At 35.1% G+C, this 20,093-nt stretch overlaps 1 protein-coding gene across 4 annotated transcripts; it reads left to right on the top strand.

Annotated features, from left to right (window-relative positions):
* The first annotated feature begins 5,900 nt into the window (after positions 1 to 5,900).
* Positions 5,901 to 18,880, top strand: LOC127838687 (gamma-interferon-inducible lysosomal thiol reductase-like). Of its 4 annotated transcripts, none has more exons than XM_052366569.1 (8): positions 5,901 to 6,065; positions 7,343 to 7,492; positions 9,296 to 9,481; positions 10,226 to 10,300; positions 10,552 to 10,650; positions 13,282 to 13,428; positions 14,430 to 14,498; positions 17,021 to 18,880. In XM_052366569.1, the coding sequence occupies exons 2-8, from the start codon at positions 7,364 to 7,366 to the stop codon at positions 17,087 to 17,089; spliced, it is 774 nt and encodes a 257-aa protein (XP_052222529.1). In that variant the 5' UTR covers positions 5,901 to 6,065; positions 7,343 to 7,363; the 3' UTR covers positions 17,090 to 18,880. The 4 variants fall into 4 exon arrangements, with proteins under 4 accessions (XP_052222529.1, XP_052222528.1, XP_052222530.1 ...); XM_052366568.1 differs by lacking the exon at positions 5,901 to 6,065 and adding an exon at positions 6,222 to 6,411; XM_052366570.1 differs by lacking the exons at positions 5,901 to 6,065; positions 7,343 to 7,492 and adding an exon at positions 7,903 to 8,004.
* Positions 18,881 to 20,093: the final 1,213 nt, after the last annotated feature.

The raw sequence follows: 20,093 nt of genomic DNA, 5'->3' as shown, positions 1-20,093 counted from the left end.
GCACCACTAGTAAGAGATATAATTTGTGCTCATAATGCTTTATCATTACACTACATAATATCATTTGTTGTATGAAAATTACCCGTAAAATTCATGTGAAAGCTCAAGAGATCAATAGCAGCGTGCTATACCCTGCTCCTTTTTACATGACTTGATGGTATTTAGTCCCCAATTCTACATGGCTAAGGGAAAATTAATGTGCAGATTTGACAAATAAGTCTTAACTGGGATCCAATAGGCAGACTTTCATATTACTTGTATTTAATTTAAATCATGATCTGAATTGCTCTTTGGCAAATCTTTGTTGGTCACAGTCTTCAACTGAATTTTGTTCACTTTGTAGTGATTATATTTTCTATATTTATCAGACAACATCTTTCTTCAAAAGTTAAACATGATTGCTTGGTTAATTTAGAAACAAGATCAATGCATCATAACATAAAATGAAAAAATGTGTAATAGTAAAAATGACAGCAAAAAAGCACTAGATTAACTGCCTTAAATCTGAGACCATATGTTGATGTATTGGAATTTCTCATAAATAATGTGCTCCATAGTTGTATAATTGTATAGTCGTATGCATGAGTGGTGTCAATGTCACAATACCAATTAAAGCCTATAATTTACTAAAACAATTTGAAGTTTGATGTGAGTTTTTTTCAAGATCTGTTATATATAATTATACATGTATATATATATATATTGTTGAAAAGTTAACATGCAATAAGTTTACTGTAATTAAGTGACAAATAGTTTTACTGATTTGGTTGGATGCATATATGCAGATATATCATGGTTTGTGCAGAGGACAGTAGCAAAAACAAGAGCTGTCTCCGTAGGATGACATACGCCCCCGATAAACGCTTTAATAGAAGTTATGAGCATTTTTCAAAACCTAAAAGCCGTTCCTAAGTTCAAGGTCAAAGGGGTCAAAATTTGTGTGTGTATGGGAAGGCCTTGTCCATATACACATGCATTCCAAATATGAATGTTACATCTGAAGCGACATAGAAGTTATGAGCATTTTTTCGAAACCTAAATGCAAAGTGTGACGGATAGACAGACGGACAGTGCGATCACTATATGCCCTCCTTTGGGGGCATAAAAATGTGTTTCACATTGTTTTGGTAAATTAGTAATGTAGTTAAAAGAACATAATCATCAATTATAAAGTTATTGATTATAAAGTGTTGCTGGCATATTTGATGCATTCATCTAGCTATAAGAAGGTCCCTGTTTTATCCCCACTGGCACGAGTGAGGGTTCTCAAAATCTTTAAAAAATATGAATAACTACATATAGGGTCGAGAGCCTTGTTGATATGGGGGCTAAACACCTGAAATCAAAGCGACCCAGGTTAAAGGCCGAGGCCAAATAAATAAACCAGAGGCCGCATGAGCCTGCTATACTCTGAACAAGTATTGTTTCTTCTCAGAAAACTGGCTTAAGTGTCTTACTAAGCTTTAGACTTTGAGTTTCAGTGCAATCAATCTAAAAATAAATTGGTCAAATTACATAGATCTAATAATTTGTAAAAAATAAACATTCTGCACAAATTCAATTATTTACTTTACCTGTGTGCATGAATCATTTCAGTCTTGATGGTTAGTGAACTATGTCAAAAGCACCATATCTATGAAACACTTGTATTTTGAATAGTGCAATGTTCCACAGAAATGATGCTGATGATAATTCTACACGATGATGAATTATTAGATATATTTCTAAATTCCATTTCCACCAACAATTCGGTTATTCCACTACCAGTTCACATGCTTCATACACAGTTGAAAATAACACTATTTCACTCAACAACCAGGGCCGTACCCAGGAAATGTTGACTGGGGGGGCCCAAACGGGGAGGGTGCGGGAGGGGTTGCCCCTCCCGAATAGATTTTTTTTATTAGGCACTGTGCAAGGTGAATTTTAATGCATATAGAAACATATGTTGTGTTATAAATTTATGGATATATAACAAGTAAATCAGCACCTTTCTGAAGTCTTAAGCTTTAACCATTACGGGCCGTCCATAAAGTATGTCACGCTCCAGGTGGGGGGAGGGTGAGTAAGAAAGTGACAGTTTGTGACATGGGGGAGGGGAGTCAGGCCATGTGTGATGTCACACATTTATTTAAAAAAAATGTATATTTTATTTATTATTTCTTTAGTAGAATTGAAAAATAATTTTCAAAAACGTGTGAAACATTTTAATTAGTTTTATGTCAAAATAAGACGAATTGCGCATCTCCTGATTCTGTTGTCCTAATGTTTAATAGGCAACTTGGCTGGGCCGGCTTATTCAATAGGCACAACCTCCCCACAGATTTTATTGACGAAATAATTGGACTGTTCCATTTTAGTTAGGGTTGAAAGAAAATCTAAATTATAATTTCGTTATTATTAGAGTTTATAATATATAAACCATCTAAAATTGCAAACAATTGAAGACATTACATGTTATAATACAAGTATAATGATTTTTTTTAGCTTTAAACAAACATGAACATTTTACATACGTGTATCTTATTTATTATTCAATATTTCCCAAATTTCAAGCTTAGTTATGGAATTTTCTTCCCCTTTTTCAGTTTTGTTGATAATGTTTTCGGCACAATTGAAGGCAAGGCAATCTTTTCAAATAAACAAATTCCTGACTCACAAGAATGAGAATCATTTTGGTGATTATCTCACACATAATTGTGCATTTAATGTTTGTTAGATTCTGTCTATACTTTAGGAATAATAAGATGTCCATTTCATGTTGTTTTGTATGTTTGTTGTATTATGCCTATACCTTGAGTATAAGTAACATTGTTTAAGTAATTAAAAATCATTTTGTTTGGTTGAATTTCATTCGTCACAATTAAAATTAATAAATTCACAGGTACAACCGAATATAAAGCTAATTTTGAAAATAACAGTTTTTACAAGATTTAAGTACCCTTAAAATAATGCTAATAATAGTATTGATAGTATGTACTTACATTGCAATAACAAATAACAATTTGCGTCAACTAACGAACAAAATCAGCAAAAAATCGTTCGTTAAACACTCTTTGAATAATGTGACTTGACGGATACAGTTGTCACGCTCATATGACGCTGACTAGATATTAATTGCTATCAATCAATTTGGAACATCTGTGCTAACAATGATTTGGTAAACACAAGATCACGTGACTTCACAATGGTCACGTGAATATAAAAAGCTATAATTATATCAAGGTCACAATATACTAAAATATTTCCTTAACAAATTCAATGTAAAACCAACAACTTCAACGAAATATAAAGTCAAACTTTTGCGCGTAGACACACCCATAACCATACCTTTTCTTAAAGTGCATTCCAAGCCGAATTGATTTTAACAATAAAAAATATAGGTCATGCAGTATGTAAGAAAGAACTCGACGCGAATCAACGGTCACTGTTTTAAGGCCATCTTTTTACGGCTGATCTCCAGTTGATGAGGGTTTTCCGCTATCTGTCAAAGTCTCATTTAGTCTCCAACCTAAAAGCAAAACACCGAATTTGTAGTATACAACAATATTTTCCCTACCTCATGCAGACAGAAATATTCAAAAATAAAGTCATGGCAAGTGATCATACAGAGAATTGTGTCTTCAAATAAATGACGTTTCATTTTTTGAGAGTTAGTATACTGTAACCTCAAACCGATTAACTGTATAAACATTTATCACTCTGGATCAGCAGACGATTTATTTCATAAATCAATCTCTGGGTTAATGGTCGCCATCTTTCGAACTACTTTAAAAAGTACAACAACAACAATAACAGTAGAAGACAAGTTTAATTGCGAAAAGTTGAAAAATTGAGTACATGTGTCACGGTTGTCAGGCCCGTACCCAGGCACTGGGCCCAGGGGCCCGGGCCCCCCCAGCTGGCTGTCGAGTTATGATTTTTTAATAATGGGCCTACTGCAAATGTTCTCACATGAGAGGGCCCACAGAACACTTCCCTGCAATACAAATGTGCAGATTTGTTTTATTGCCACTAATACACAAGGGGATTAGCGCTAATTTACTCGCCAGTGGAGATAATTAGCCCCTAGACATTGTTTTCTTATCACCTTGTACACACATCCCCGATCTGTCAATTACCCATTGTGCTCAAGGCTTCATCATTTGATGGTGGGTGTAACACGTCTTTTGATTGGACAAGGAAAGAGAAACAGCGAATGGATGGAACTGATACAGAAGGTCGTAGGTCTGAACGATAATAGTGTTTTCTCTTTTGAATTCAAACCTCCTCTAGAGTCATAGCTTATTAAACATTTCTGTGAAAACTGTCGTGTAGATGATAAACATTTGATAATGAATTTACTTTGAAATTTTATATAGAGGAGGTTTGATTTCAAAGAGAAAATACTAGTAGGTTATATGTCAGTTACTGACATATAACCATAGTAGTATTTTCTCTTTGAAATAAAACCTCCTCTACAGTCATACTTTATGTTACATTTCATAATAAAGGTTTTTTAGTTTCGAAGTTTGCTTTTACTTCTATATAAAGTGTAATACATTTCTGAAATCTAAAGCTTTAAACATGTGTGTGAATTTCACACCAAGGGGAGTTTGCTTTTACTTCTTTATAAAGTGTAATACATTTCTGAAATCTAAAGCTTTAAACATGTGTGTGAATTTCACACCAAGGGGTCGTTGATAAAGCATGTCACGCTTTTTTTTACCATTTTTACCCCGGCATGTCACAAACTGTTACAATATCTTGGACCCCCTTCCCTAAAGTACGTCACAAACTCACACTTTCTAACATTTTTAAAAAATTAATACTTAATTTAAATTTAATCTTAAACTCAATTCACTATAAAACCGTATTAAAATTAAACTTACCGGTAAAAGAACTTTCACATTACAGGCTTTTATAACTGTAGGGTTGTTACGATGAGCAGTATGAATATTTATCCACGTGTTAACCTCTAATAATAACGAAATTATAATTTAGATTTTCTTTCAACCCTAACTAAAATGGAACAGTCCAATTATTTCGTCAATAAAATCTGTGGGGAGGTTGTGCCTATTGAATAAGCCGGCCCAGCCAAGTTGCCTATTAAACATTAGGACAACAGAATCAGGAGATGCGCAATTCGTCTTATTTTGACATAAAACTAATTAAAATGTTTCACACGTTTTTGAAAATTATTTTTCAATTCTACTAAAGAAATAATAAATAAAATATACATTTTTTTTAAATAAATGTGTGACATCACACATGGCCTGACTCCCCTCCCCCATGTCACAAACTGTCACTTTTGTGTGTACAAGGTGATAAGAAAACAATGTCTAGGGGCTAATTATCTCCACTGGCGAGTAAATTAGCGCTAATCCCCTTGTGTATTAGTGGCAATAAAACAAATCTGCACATTTGTATTGCAGGGAAGTGTTCTGTGGGCCCTCTCATGTGAGAACATTTGCAGTAGGCCCATTATTAAAAAATCATAACTCGACAGCCAGCTGGGGGGGCCCGGGCCCCTGGGCCCAGTGCCTGGGTACGGGCCTGAGTCAACCGTGACACATGTACTCAATTTTTCAACTTTTCGCAATTAAACTTGTCTTCTACTGTTATTGTTGTTGTTGTACTTTTTAAAGTAGTTCGAAAGATGGCGACCATTAACCCAGAGATTGATTTATGAAATAAATCGTCTGCTGATCCAGAGTGATAAATGTTTATACAGTTAATCGGTTTGAGGTTACAGTATACTAACTCTCAAAAAATGAAACGTCATTTATTTGAAGACACAATTCTCTGTATGATCACTTGCCATGACTTTATTTTTGAATATTTCTGTCTGCATGAGGTAGGGAAAATATTGTTGTATACTACAAATTCGGTGTTTTGCTTTTAGGTTGGAGACTAAATGAGACTTTGACAGATAGCGGAAAACCCTCATCAACTGGAGATCAGCCGTAAAAAGATGGCCTTAAAACAGTGACCGTTGATTCGCGTCGAGTTCTTTCTTACATACTGCATGACCTATATTTTTTATTGTTAAAATCAATTCGGCTTGGAATGCACTTTAAGAAAAGGTATGGTTATGGGTGTGTCTACGCGCAAAAGTTTGACTTTATATTTCGTTGAAGTTGTTGGTTTTACATTGAATTTGTTAAGGAAATATTTTAGTATATTGTGACCTTGATATAATTATAGCTTTTTATATTCACGTGACCATTGTGAAGTCACGTGATCTTGTGTTTACCAAATCATTGTTAGCACAGATGTTCCAAATTGATTGATAGCAATTAATATCTAGTCAGCGTCATATGAGCGTGACAACTGTATCCGTCAAGTCACATTATTCAAAGAGTGTTTAACGAACGATTTTTTGCTGATTTTGTTCGTTAGTTGACGCAAATTGTTATTTGTTATTGCAATGTAAGTACATACTATCAATACTATTATTAGCATTATTTTAAGGGTACTTAAATCTTGTAAAAACTGTTATTTTCAAAATTAGCTTTATATTCGGTTGTACCTGTGAATTTATTAATTTTAATTGTGACGAATGAAATTCAACCAAACAAAATGATTTTTAATTACTTAAACAATGTTACTTATACTCAAGGTATAGGCATAATACAACAAACATACAAAACAACATGAAATGGACATCTTATTATTCCTAAAGTATAGACAGAATCTAACAAACATTAAATGCACAATTATGTGTGAGATAATCACCAAAATGATTCTCATTCTTGTGAGTCAGGAATTTGTTTATTTGAAAAGATTGCCTTGCCTTCAATTGTGCCGAAAACATTATCAACAAAACTGAAAAAGGGGAAGAAAATTCCATAACTAAGCTTGAAATTTGGGAAATATTGAATAATAAATAAGATACACGTATGTAAAATGTTCATGTTTGTTTAAAGCTAAAAAAAATCATTATACTTGTATTATAACATGTAATGTCTTCAATTGTTTGCAATTTTAGATGGTTTATATATTATAAACACCTTGTTCAATAATGTTAAATATAAAATATCTACATAATTTTTATTGGATCTATTTACCAAGGTATGGTAAAGAATATAATCGTACAGTTTCATGGAGAAATTGGACATTACGTCTTATTGAAATTCTACTCAATTACATTGGAGGCATTAGCATCAAATGATTTTTTGATGATGCAGAAATAATTGCTCATGTTGCAAACATTAATAAAGTATGATGATTGATAATGAAGAATGATGCACATGAAGTTATATTTATGAACGTTCTTAGGATTTTATGGCAGAAGCTGTTGTTAGCGTTTCAGATTCTGATTTGGTACCATAAATAATCAGTTACAATTTTAAAAAATCAGACCCTATAGATCTCTGTGACAATGAATACTCTGGTGGTGATGATGTCTGGCTGCCTGGTGATGGTCCTGTGTATGGCAGGCCTGGAGGCCAAGTGTGACCTTCCACCCAGTCTCTGGTGCTCCTCAGGGGATGTGGCTAAGCAGTGTGGGGTAAGTGTGACCTGTCACCCAGTCTCTGGTGCTCCTCAGGGGATGTGGCTAAGCAGTGTGGGGTAAGTGTGACCTGTCAGGCTGTCACCCAGTCTCTGGTGCTCCTCAGGGGATGTGGCCAAGCAGTGTGGGGTAAGTGTGCCCTGCAACCCAGTCTCTGGTGCTCCTCAGGGGATGTGGCTAAGCAGTGTGGGGTAAGTGTGACCTGTCACCCAGTCTCTGGTGCTCCTCCGGAGAAGTGGCTAAGCAGTGTGGGATAAGTGTCACCTGCCATCCAGTCTCTGGTACTCCTCAGGGGATGTGGCTAAGCAGTGTGGGGTAAGTGTGACCTGCCACCCAGTCTCTGGTGCTCCTTCGGGGATGTGGCTAAGCAGTGCGGGGTAAGACTTGTTACCTGCAACCCAGTCTCTGGTGCTCCTCCGGGGATGTGGCTAAGCGGGGCAGTGTGGGGTAAGTGTGACCTGCCATCCAGTCTCTGGTGTTCCTCAGGGGATGTGGCTAAGCAGTGTGGGGTAAGTGTGACCTGCCACCCAGTCTCTGGTGCTCCTCCGGGGATGTGGCTAAGTAGTGTGGGGTAAGTGTGACCTGCCATCCAGTCTCTGGTTCTCCTCAGGGGATGTGGCTAAGCAGTGTGGGGTAAGTGTGACCTGCCACCCAGTCTCTGGTGCTCCTCAGGGGATGTGGCTAAACAGTGTCGGGTAAGTGTGACCTGCCACCCAGCCTTTGGTGCTCCTCAGGGGATGTGGCTAAGCAGTGTGGGGTAAGTGTGACCTGCCACCCAGTCTCTGGTGTTCTTCAGGGGATGTGGCTTAGCAGTGTGGGGTAAGTGTGACATGCCACCCAGTCTCTGGTTCTCCTCAGGGGATGTGGCTAAGCAGTGTGGGGTAAGTGTGACCTGCCACCCAGTCTCTGGTGCTCCTCAGGGGATGTGGCTAAACAGTGTGGGGTAAGTGTGACCTGCCACTCAGCCTTTGGTGCTCCTCAGGGGATGTGGCTAAGCAGTGTGGGGTAAGTGTGACCTGCCACCCAGTCTCTGGTGCTCCTCAGGGGATGTGGCTAAGCAGTGTGGGGTAAGTGTCACCTGCCACCCAGTCTCTGGTGCTCCTCAGGGGATGTTGCTAAGTAGTGTGGGGTAAGTGTGACCTGCCATCCAGTCTCTGGTGCTCCTCAGGGGATGTGGCCAAGCAGTGTGGGGTAAGTGTGACCTGCCCCCCAGTCTCTGGTGCTCCTCAGGGGATGTGGCTAAGCAGTGTGGGGTAAGTGTTACCTGCAACCCAGTCTCTGGTTCTCCTCAGGGGATGTGGCTAAGCAGTGTGGGGTAAGTGTTACCTGCCACCCAGTCTCTGGTGCTCCTCAGGGGATGTGGCTAAACAGTGTGTGGTAATTTCCATTATGTCCTGAGACAGACACACACCAAAGCCAAAATAATAAAGATTTTGTATAAAAACAGCAGGGTTTCCTTTTAAGTTCCAATACTGCTGTCAACTGGGCTGTTGCACTTGGAAATGTTGAAAGTTGTAAAAAAAAAAAATATTTACAAATAAATCAAAACAGATTTTAAAATTTAAATTTTTACCACTAGAATAGGTTAAAGACTAATATACCCTCTAAATTTAGCAAATTATAACCTAATGTCAATAAAAAGGTCCATCTTCCTACCACATTAATTTTTGTTTACTTAAAATTTTGTGGTCCTAACCAACAAGTTTAAAAATACAACACAGTTACAAGTAACCGACTAGACGTTTTAGCATTGTATGATTGGATCTAAATTATTATTTTATCTTATATTTATACTTGCAGGTTTATGATCAGTGTCGCGATACATTGAGACGTGACCCGAATGCCGGCCCAGTGAATCTGACACTGTACATGGAGTCCCTGTGCCCAGACTGCAAGAACTTCTTTGCTTCACAGCTGTATGACACATGGGTTGCACTCGGTACCAGTGTTCTTAACCTCACACTTGTACCATATGGAAATGCAAGGGTAAGATTGTGTGCATATTGAAGTTTGCATTTGGGAACATGAATAATAATGTATAACAACTAACAATGTCAAGGTTGGTGGATGCAACATGCTTGAATTCTGATATTACCGGTACTTCATCTTGAGTGTCAGATAAGGTAAAAAACACAAAATAAAAGGGCAAGAAAATTATCATTTTAAAATGGCGAAAATGCGAATAGAAAGCACATTTAAGTACAAAATATAAAAAATAATGCTTCAAAGAAATTAATTGATTCTTCGCCTCTTAAAATGCCAGGCCCAGAGATTTCGTGTGTCCCTTGTCTATAATGAATACTCTAAAAATATTTTCCTCTGCAAGGCTCAGGTGTGTGGTATTTGTTATGTAGCATAAATATGATAGCCCTCTAAATGATAAATAATAATAATATTTCAATCATGTCATTGGGGTTTAAATTGACCCCACCCAGGATTTTTATTGAACATTTATCATTACCACCAAGAAGTGAGGCAATTTTTCTTCTAAGGCGATAGTGCAACCTTGTCAACACTATTGACTTCATATTGTTGGACCCATAGTTTACTCGGATTATTTTTTCTTAGATATATTTATATCTTATATTATTTTTTTTCTTCTTTCTAAATTTGTGAGCAACTTTTGGCATATGGCTCTTCTGTTTTGCATAATAACCTTTGCTACAGGTAATCAATCAGAGAGTGAAAAAGGCTAAACTTTGCATATTTGTATACAATGTTTTTCTTCAGGAGACAAAAGATGGGGACAAATGGAAGTTTGAGTGTCAGCATGGAGAACAGGAGTGTATTGGCAACCTAATAGAGGTTAGTTACCTTAAGAAAAAGCTGAGTGACATATTGTTAAAAAACTTTCTGCAAAAAAATAACGTTGTTTCAAATAAAAAAATCAGAAGTGACGAACTTGGCGTTTTGAGCTTTTCATGCCCAAAAATCATTTCTTATGTCTTGTTTTTTTGTTCAATGTTAAATGTTAGAAGTAAATCCTCATCAATTTTCCACACTGATTCCATGACAAGAAAAAATTGACAGCTGCATTATGATTTTGTTATTTCCAGACATGTGCCATTGCCATTATAAAGGACATCAATATTTACTTCCCCTTCATCAACTGTATTGAATCAAAGAATGGAATGCCAGAAAAAGATGCAGAAACGGTAACCACATGTTCTCCTTTCTGTACCTACACTACTGTTCTACATTGTACCCTGGTTATTGTCACTGCTTTAGGCACGAATTAATAAGTCAATTGAATTTTTGTTTCTTGTCATGGTCATCGGAAAACATTGTTTTTTAAAGCGAGATTAAACGTTTTTTTATACGTGTTAAATTGTAATATATTGATAAAATATGTTACAATAACACACAATAGGCAAGAAAAATTATACATTGAAGACGAATTTTATAAAATGCAGAAATGACAAATAAGCGCCCCGAGCCGATTGTGACGCAGATATTTCGTACATGTTTTCATAAAAATAACCGAAGCATTCGTCTTTTTAGTTAGTGTTCGTGTGTTGTTTGAATAGGTATCGTTGCAGAAATTTAAAATGAACCGTTAAACTTAATTTAGATTCACATCGTACATTTATGGTTTACATGCTGGCGAATTCGACTGTACAGACATTTTCGATTTCAGAATTAAATATCTGGCTTATTTTGCATTTTTTGACACATCATGTTCTTCTTAACTTTTATTTTATTTTATATTGAAATATATGTATAATAAGTTTTTTTACACATTTTATATAAATTATTAAATAGTTGACAAAATCGTATAATCTCGCTTTGAAATACAACGAACATCTTCTCTAATTTATCTTAAGATAATGTAAAAAAATAAAATGCATACTGGTATATTTAAAAGCCAAAGCTTAGTAACTATTAATTTGCACATTTGTTTACTAAAAAGCAAAATTTATTAGCAATTATTTTACTAAAATTTGATATAAAAATACCTCACGCCATACAAGTTCATAATTGCTATATTTAGACTAACCCTTGAATTCAAAAGTCACAAAATAAAATATTCAGACATTTGAATCGTAAACGTATGAGGTGCTATTTGATTCTTTCATTGATCTTTTATACACAATGGCTTAGGAATGCTATTCTTCCATATTCTGTGCAATAATTGGAATGGTTTCAAACACATCGAGTTCACATTTGATTAAGTGGGTCACAACTTCACTTCATACCTTGTTATCAGCTTACTTTACCTTGTTATCACTCTGTTTGACACACCACTAAATTAATCTTGATGAAACTTAGTTAGAACAGTTTTCTTGATAACAACTCATGGGTTTTGAATCTTGGTCAAGCGCATGGGGTCAAAAACAAGGTCAACAGATGAAACTTTGAAAAAGCCCTTAAAATACTTTTAACTACTGTAGAAGACACATTTAATATTCAATCTTAATGAAACTTGGTCAGAATGTTAAGCTTGACACTATCTAGCCCAAGTTTGAATCTTGATTAATAAACTGCTAAAAAAACTAGATTTTTAGTATAATCTTAGAAAAGCCGCTTATTAATGCTCTGTAAGATATCTTATTAACATTTTGAATGGTTTTTATGAATAGCAGATGTTGCAAATTCAAAATGACATGATTTAAGTTGTTAGAAATGTGCGCATAAAATACTCCAACCTGAAATGTGAAGATTACCTACCCGTAATTGATCAGTGATTCAGATAAGTGTTATTTAGAAATGAAAAAATAGATCATTCAATTTTTAGAAAATTAGAAAATAAAAGAGGCAATTTTGTGAATTTGTTGAGTGTTGTGTGTTATATAACAAAAGTTATGGGAATATAAGTATAATATGTTTGTATGCATAAGGAATTTAAATACACAATACTACTAATTTATAGTTTATAGAAAGAATACATCCAGAAAAATGATTCATCATAAAGGTAGAAATAAATCATAATATACTATTTTGTTATCCTGCGCCATAGGCGGAGGGATATTGTTTTGGCGTTGTCCTTCCGTCTTTCCATCCTTCCGTCTTTCCGTCCTTCCGTCCGTCCATCTGGCACTTTTGTGTCCGGAGCCATATATTTGAAGTGCTTTGGCGGATTTCATTGAAACTTGGTATGAGTATATATACTGATAAGAGGATGGTGCAGGGCAAATGGCATTGTACACCATCTGTTAATAACGGAGTTATGGCCCTTTGTATCTTGAAAAAATGCTTTTTTGAGTGTCAAATATAACACTTTTTTGTTCAGAATATATTGGCGGGGGATATCAATTCAATGAATTTGCTTGTTTTCTTTAAGTTACATGAGCCCCGTTCTGGGACAACTGGGCTTAACTTTTTGTCCCAGATTAGCCTGTGCAGTCCACAAACTGCATAAACCTTTATAAGATACAAACCTAAAATCAATAAAAGCAAAAGTGTGGTCTCTGATTAGCCTGTGCAAACTGCACAGTTTAATCTGAGAAGACACTTAATGTACAAGCATTAAGCCCTGTCATTTCAAGAACAAGTCTCAAATGAGTCGCTTTCTGAGAAAACTGGGCATAATGCATGTGCGTAAAGTGTCGTCCCAGATTAGCCTGTGTAGTCAGCACAGGCTAATCAGGGACGACACTTTCCGCTTAAATGGGATTTTTTGCTTAGAAAAGACTTCATTTAAACAGAAAATGTTATAAAAGCGGAAAGTGTCGTCCCTGATAAGCCTGTGTGGACTGCACAGGCTAATCTGGGATGACACTTAACGCACATGCATTATTCCCAGTTTTCTCAAAACAAGTTTCAAATGATATGCTGTATGGTTCCAGTGTGCAGCCAAGAACAAGATAGACCTGGAGCCCATCATACAGTGTGCCAACGGACCGATGGGCAACGACCTTGAACACCAGATGGCTCTAAAGACGGACGCTCTCAATCCACCACATCAATATGTACCCTGGGTCACTGTCAATGGGGTGAGTCTCAATCAACCTCATCAATACGTACCCTGGGTCACTATCAATGGGGTGAGGGCCTTATAAGTCATGCTCCCACTAAACAGGGGTGTCAGTTCTGCTTCTTTCAGCTGATTTGCTCCTTTTCAATATCAAACTTATGTAACAAATAGTTATTTACTTTGCTGAATCTATGTACAATTAACACTTTTAATGCCCCCAGTAGGGTAGCATATAGCAGTTAAACTGTCAGTCTGTGCGTCCGTCCGAAAACTTTAACATTTGCCATAACTTTTGCAATATAGAAGATAGCAACTTGATATTTTGCATGCATGTGTATCTCATGGAGCTGCACATTTTGAGTGGTGAAAGGTCAAGGTCATCCTTCAAGGTCAAATGTCAAATATATGGCTTCAGAGCAGCCCACTAGGGGATATTGTGTTTCTGACAAACACATCTCTTGTTTTGAACCCTGTTATAGGGGTTGGCATTTGTACAAAGACATCTGTATTTAATATGCACATATTGGACCTGTGTTTAATTGTGGGATCCATGACGGCAGCAAAAATGGGCCTGTAACATCATAGTGATTTTGTCCAGAATGTAGAATTGATCTATATTTATAACATACACACACACTTACATTAATGAAAATATTTAAAAAAAATGTTGTTTAAGTGAATTTAAAATGCTGTTCAACATACCAGCACAAATGATTTTTAATTTCCTGGACCAATTTGAAACCCGCTCTGAGAAAACGGGGTAAAATGCATGTGTGTAAGTTGTCATCCCAGATTAACCTGTGCAGACAGCATAGGCTAATCAGGTAAGATACTTTCCACCAAAACTGGATTTTCTTGTTGAGTCTTTCTTTAAACAATAAAAGTGGAAAGTGTCATCCCTGATTAGCCTGTGCAGACTGCCAAGGCTAATCTGGGACAACACTGTACGCACATGCACTAAACCCCCTTTTCACAGAGCGAGGCCCATTTATGTTTAATATCCTGCGACTTTGTTTTCAGGTCCACACAGAGGCGATGGAGAAGGAGGCAGAACAGTCTCTGGTCACACTTATCTGTGATACATACAAGGTAGGGGCCAGTACGCACAAACAATATTATGTTAAATTGTATTCTTATCCAGAGAGTTGGAAATGCACTAAGGTTTATCCTTCAAACTGTACAATCTATTGAGCACCATTTAACTATGTTTTAGACGGGGTTTTATATCAATATTTCGAATTTGTCGGTTAGTATTAATTTTTAGCTCGGCTGTTTTCGGAGAAAACCCGAGGTATTGTCAGCTCGTCTGTAGTGCTAAAACCCTAACATTGGCTCTAAAATCAAAGTGCTTCTACCTACAACTTTGAAACTTCATATGTAGCTGCACCTTGATGAGTTCTACATGCCACACCCATTTTTGGGTCACTAGGTCAAAGGTTAAGGTCACTGTGACCTCTAATATAAAACTTTAACATAGGCTCTAAAATCAAAGTGCTTCCACCTAGAACTTTGACACTTCAAATGTAGCTGCACCTAGATTAGTTCTACATGCCACACCCATTTTTGGGTCACTAGGTCAAAGGTCAATGTCACTGTGACCACTAATATAAAACTTTAACATAGGCTCTAAAATCAAAGTGCTTCCACCTACAACTTTGAAACTTCTTATGTTTTTCTTCTGACAAGCTTTCATTTATTCAAAACTGCACCCACAACCGAGCGTTGGCACCCGCTATGCGGTGCTCTTGTTTGATATCAACACTATTAGGTTTATCTACCAGTATTTATGGATCATCTGATATGAAAATCAATTCTTGATACACAAAATTGAATTATTAATATCAAAAAATGGATAAATAAATCAATAAATAATTGTTGATGTCATAAAAAGATTCTTATTTTTGCAGTAAGATATCAAATTATTCAAATAACAAATAATGATTCTTCATATTAGAAACTCCTTGTACTTTTGGATATCAAGATATACAATTATTTATATCAAATATTCAATTATTGATACCAGGTAAATGATTTTTTCAAAATTAGCCCCGATTTCTTGATATCACAAAAAGGTTGTTTTTGGTGTCAATATCGATCTTTCAAAATTAGCTATACATTCCCAAAAATGGATAACCCAATTAAAGACTAAAGCAAACATAGCGTTAGTATAATGCAACAATAAGATAAATACTTGATATAAAAAAATTATTTAGTCTGTAGTACTTATATTTAAATATTTTTAATTCCAACCAGTTCCTGTCTTTCAAACCAATCTCTCAGATGTTATCTGATTCTTCATCTGGTTCTCCAGTCTTGAGAGAAAATCTGCTCTTTAAAGTTAAATGTTATCGTTGTTCATTAAGTTCACGATTTACTGAATGGTAATGTTCGGTCCAAAAACAGTACATGTATACCCTGTAGCACTAAAGTATAATAAAATATCATTTCAAATTAATTACTTTTTTTATATCAATTGTTTTTATCAGAAATTTAATCATTGGCATGCATGGGAACAATAACAGTGAACTAGTTATACAATTAATTCCTACTAGACAATTGCCATGTGTTACTATTAGTATTCATTTGAGCCTCATTCTGGGAATGGTCCTGGGGTCGTATTCCAGAAGCATCTTAAGTTAAATTTTATTCTTATCCTTAAATTGGGAAATTTTCTTAAGTGTTTCATTTCCTATTGCAATAGTTTAGCATCAAGAATTACATCAAAATAACATAATATTTATGTCAATGTTACTTTAGGAATACCAAACTAAACATGTGATTCCTTATCTAGTAAACAAAAACAAAACATTGTAATTTTGAACTTAAGTGAAATTATTTAAGAAATGACTTAAGATGTTTCTGGAATACCACCCCTGGATAATCAAGGACGACACTTTCCGCTTTATGGTAGTTTTATTATAAAGGAAGCAAAGCTCTTCCTAGCAAAATCCAGTTTAGACATAAAAGTGTCTTCTTAAAATAATCTGGGACAACACTTTTCGCTAATGCATTAAGCCTGGTTTTCTCAGAAACAAGGCTAAATTGTTAAAGGGGCCTTTTCACAGATTTTGGCATATTTTGAAGTTTGTCATTAAATGCTTTATATTGATAAATGTAAACATTGGATCTTAAAAGCTCCAGTAAAAAATCAAGAATAAAATAAAAAATAAAAAAGTAGCCGGTACCAGGGCTCGAACCAGTGACCTCCTGAGTCCTGGAGTTAGTCTGAAGTAAAAACGCATTAGCCCTCTCGGCTATTCCGCCGGGTATACACAGTTTAGGTATTTTATACCTTATATAAGCAATCTTCGTAGTTTCGTAAATTTAAACGACAACAACAGAACTCTCCAAATTATTCAATCGTTTTGCCTTGCAACGCTTTATAATTTTTAGGTTTTCAAATCGTCAAAAGATACATATAATGGCTATATTGGACTATGGTAAATGTTCAGTAATACTGTTTCCTCACAAATATCATAACTAAAACGAAAATTTGCGAATCTGAAACAACTTTTTTCAGTTTTGTCAATTTACGAAACCGTGAAAAGATCCCTTTTAAAGGGATGTTATATTGAAGGCTAAAAATTGTGATGTTGATGCATCTCTTATAGGGTCCCACCCCAAAGAAGTGCCTTCAGTTGGCAGAGCAGAGAAGATCCAGTCGTTGCTATACAAACTAGATCACGGTGAAAAATGTAGTTCAAAGTGCACCAACAACTAAATATCAACACTTGAACAGCAGTTATTAATAATATGTTGGTTCCGGTTTTATTTTAGATTAAAATTACAATGGCTTCAAGAGTGTAAAATATTATACAGTCATGTATGAACAGAAAATATACAGTATGTTAGTTTGATATCAATAATAGAAATGTACAAAATTTATCGTTTTTTTCTATAGATGTAAACTTATGGTATGCTTTTTCTAGAAATTGTACTTAACTGTGATAAAACTTGAAATGTTCAACTTTTGTAAGACATGCCCCTTGTTTGTTAGTTTGTTTTTATAAATTTTACATCAATTAAAAAATTAATGATTGTGTTTTTCTGTTGGAATCATATACATTCAAATATCTTGCAAAATTTCTTGTATTGTGTGAATAATTTGTATCAAACATGTTAAACGTAGTGGCATGTGTCCTAGCAAAATAAAATAAATATAGAACTAATACTTTTTCAGCAAGAAAAACAGTAAAAAGCAGGATTTTGCTGTCTGAAACTATTATTACACTAACACAAATTTACTTAAACAAAAGTATATCAATATCTTTTGTGTTGAGTACTTATGCATACAATTTGACAGTCAAATTATGTTAACATATTTTTGAATGTCAATAGTTTATTTTAATGGTTATTCTTTTACATGGCATAACAATATGAACATATTAAATGTGTTATCTTATCCAGGGAGTATGAATGTTTGAATGTGTTTTTAATATATAAATAAAGTCCTTACATTTTCTAGTCTCTTAATAAAATCAGGTTAAGATTATTATGTATTTACTTAAAATATAACTGTATATGACTGTGCAATAACTTAAGTTAGTGTTATAGTATAATGTATAGTTCTGACTTTGCAATAACTTAAGTTAGTGTTATTGTTTAACTTATAGTTCTGACTTTGCAATAACTTAATATAACTTATAGTTCTGACTTTGCAATAACTTAAGTTAGTGTTATAGTATAACTTGTAGTTCTGACTGCAATAACTTAAGTTAGTGTTATAGTATAACTTATAGTTCTGCCTTTGCAATATCTTAAGTTAGTGTTATAGTATAACTTATAGTTCTGACTTTGCAATAAATTAAGTTAGTGTTATAGTATAACTTGTAGTTCTGACTTTGCAATAACTTAAGTTAGTGTTATAGTATAACTTATAGTTCTGACTTTGCAATAACTTAAGTTAGTGTTATAGTTTAACTTACAGTTCTCAGTTAAAGTAATAATTGACATACCAAATATAAGTTTTTACAGCTTTATTAATCTTATCATGTTTAAATAAATAAATACTGTTTTGGGCTTAAATAGTAACGTGTGTGCATGCTGCATCTTACATGTCTGAGCATTTTATATACTTTTACCAACTTTACAGATTTTACCATGTATATTATTGTGTAAAAATTTTGAATACAAACATTCACTAGATACCTAATAAATTTTCTGTCAATTGCTCATTATTTCAGTTTTAAATGACAACAGGCTTTTTATATAAACAGATCGGCGGATAACCACTACTCATTTAGCATGCATATGGATTTAAGTTTAAAGATATAAAACATGTACATTTGTGTACATTAGGATATGTCCCTTAGCTGTGAGCTATTTGTGAAACATCATGGTTAAGGAGTAATTTATTGTTCTTGTTTATCATATTTGACTGGTTTATACTTGATGATATAGAAATTATTTTCATTAATGTTAACGTCAGCATAATGTACCTTTTGATTGAAATACAATACATGAAAATTGAAGTTGTTGTGTTCTAAGTGATTTTTTTACTCTAATTAAATAGAAACAGGAACATTTTAATTGGTCATCAAATAACCATATTGGCAATTAGCCCACCGTAACCATTTACCACTCAGAAATGCAGAAAGACACATTAGAAAATAAAATTCAATTTAAGACCTGTCTTACTAGATTCAAGTTTTAAAGGCTTCATTTCTAATCTAAGATACATAGGAGCAGCCAACAGCATAAAATCTGAACAAACTGCGAGTTACTCGTTGGCTGTTCTGGTTTTATGCTGGTTGTATATAGCCATTTTCACTTTGCTTTTGAGCAAGAAAAGGTTTAAATGATCGTTTGATATTGACAAGTTTCACTTACTTTTACACTTGCTTAAATTTGAAATTTGTGGATGCGCCCCCCCCCCCCCACCACCCAGAGATAGCTCTAACATTTACAGCTCTGAACCTTCCTGTGTTGTTAGTCATTTAAAAAAATAATTTAAGCTGAAAATAATGTTTTCAGCATTGATTAAACTTTCATGAACAAGTGTCAGTGTTGAAACCCTGTGTACTAACCAGTACACACTGCATGATGGTTTGTGTATTTTTGGTGGGTGTATACCAATGGTCGTAAGGGATATTAGTCAGTCACCTTCTGCCGTATGTCAATGTATCGGAATATGTTGCCTCTCTCCCTTCACAAACCCCTCAGAGCAAGCCAACACGTACACCTTGTACCCTCCCAGAACTCCAGACAGCCGCTGACCGGTGACCAAAAAAAGAGGTAAACACTAGACAGACCCTGCAGTGTGTATATTATACATAACATTATGTTATAGACTATAATTTTGTTGTTTGAGTGCTTGGTTTGAGTATAACATTTATGCCATATGTAGATTTATTATGCCCCCCTTCGAAGAAGAGGGGGTATATTGTTTTGCACATGTTGGTCTGTCGGTCGGTCGGTCCGTCCGTCCATCAAATGGTTTCCGGATGATAACTCAAGAATGCTTAGGCCTAGGATCATGAAACTTCATAGGTACATTGATCATGACTGGCAGATGACCCCTAATTATTTTCAGGTCAATTGGTCAAAGGTCAAGGTCACAGTGACTCGAACCAGTAAAATGGTTTCCGGATGATAACTCAAGAACGCTTAGGCCTGGTATCAGGAAAGTTCATAGCGACATTGGTCATGAATCGCAGATGACCCCTATTGATTTTCTGGTCAATA

The sequence above is a fragment of the Dreissena polymorpha genome, chromosome 7, assembly GCF_020536995.1.
Source record: "Dreissena polymorpha isolate Duluth1 chromosome 7, UMN_Dpol_1.0, whole genome shotgun sequence".
Lineage (NCBI taxonomy): Eukaryota > Metazoa > Mollusca > Bivalvia > Myida > Dreissenidae > Dreissena > Dreissena polymorpha.
This window is presented reverse-complemented; position numbering and strand designations above follow the sequence as displayed.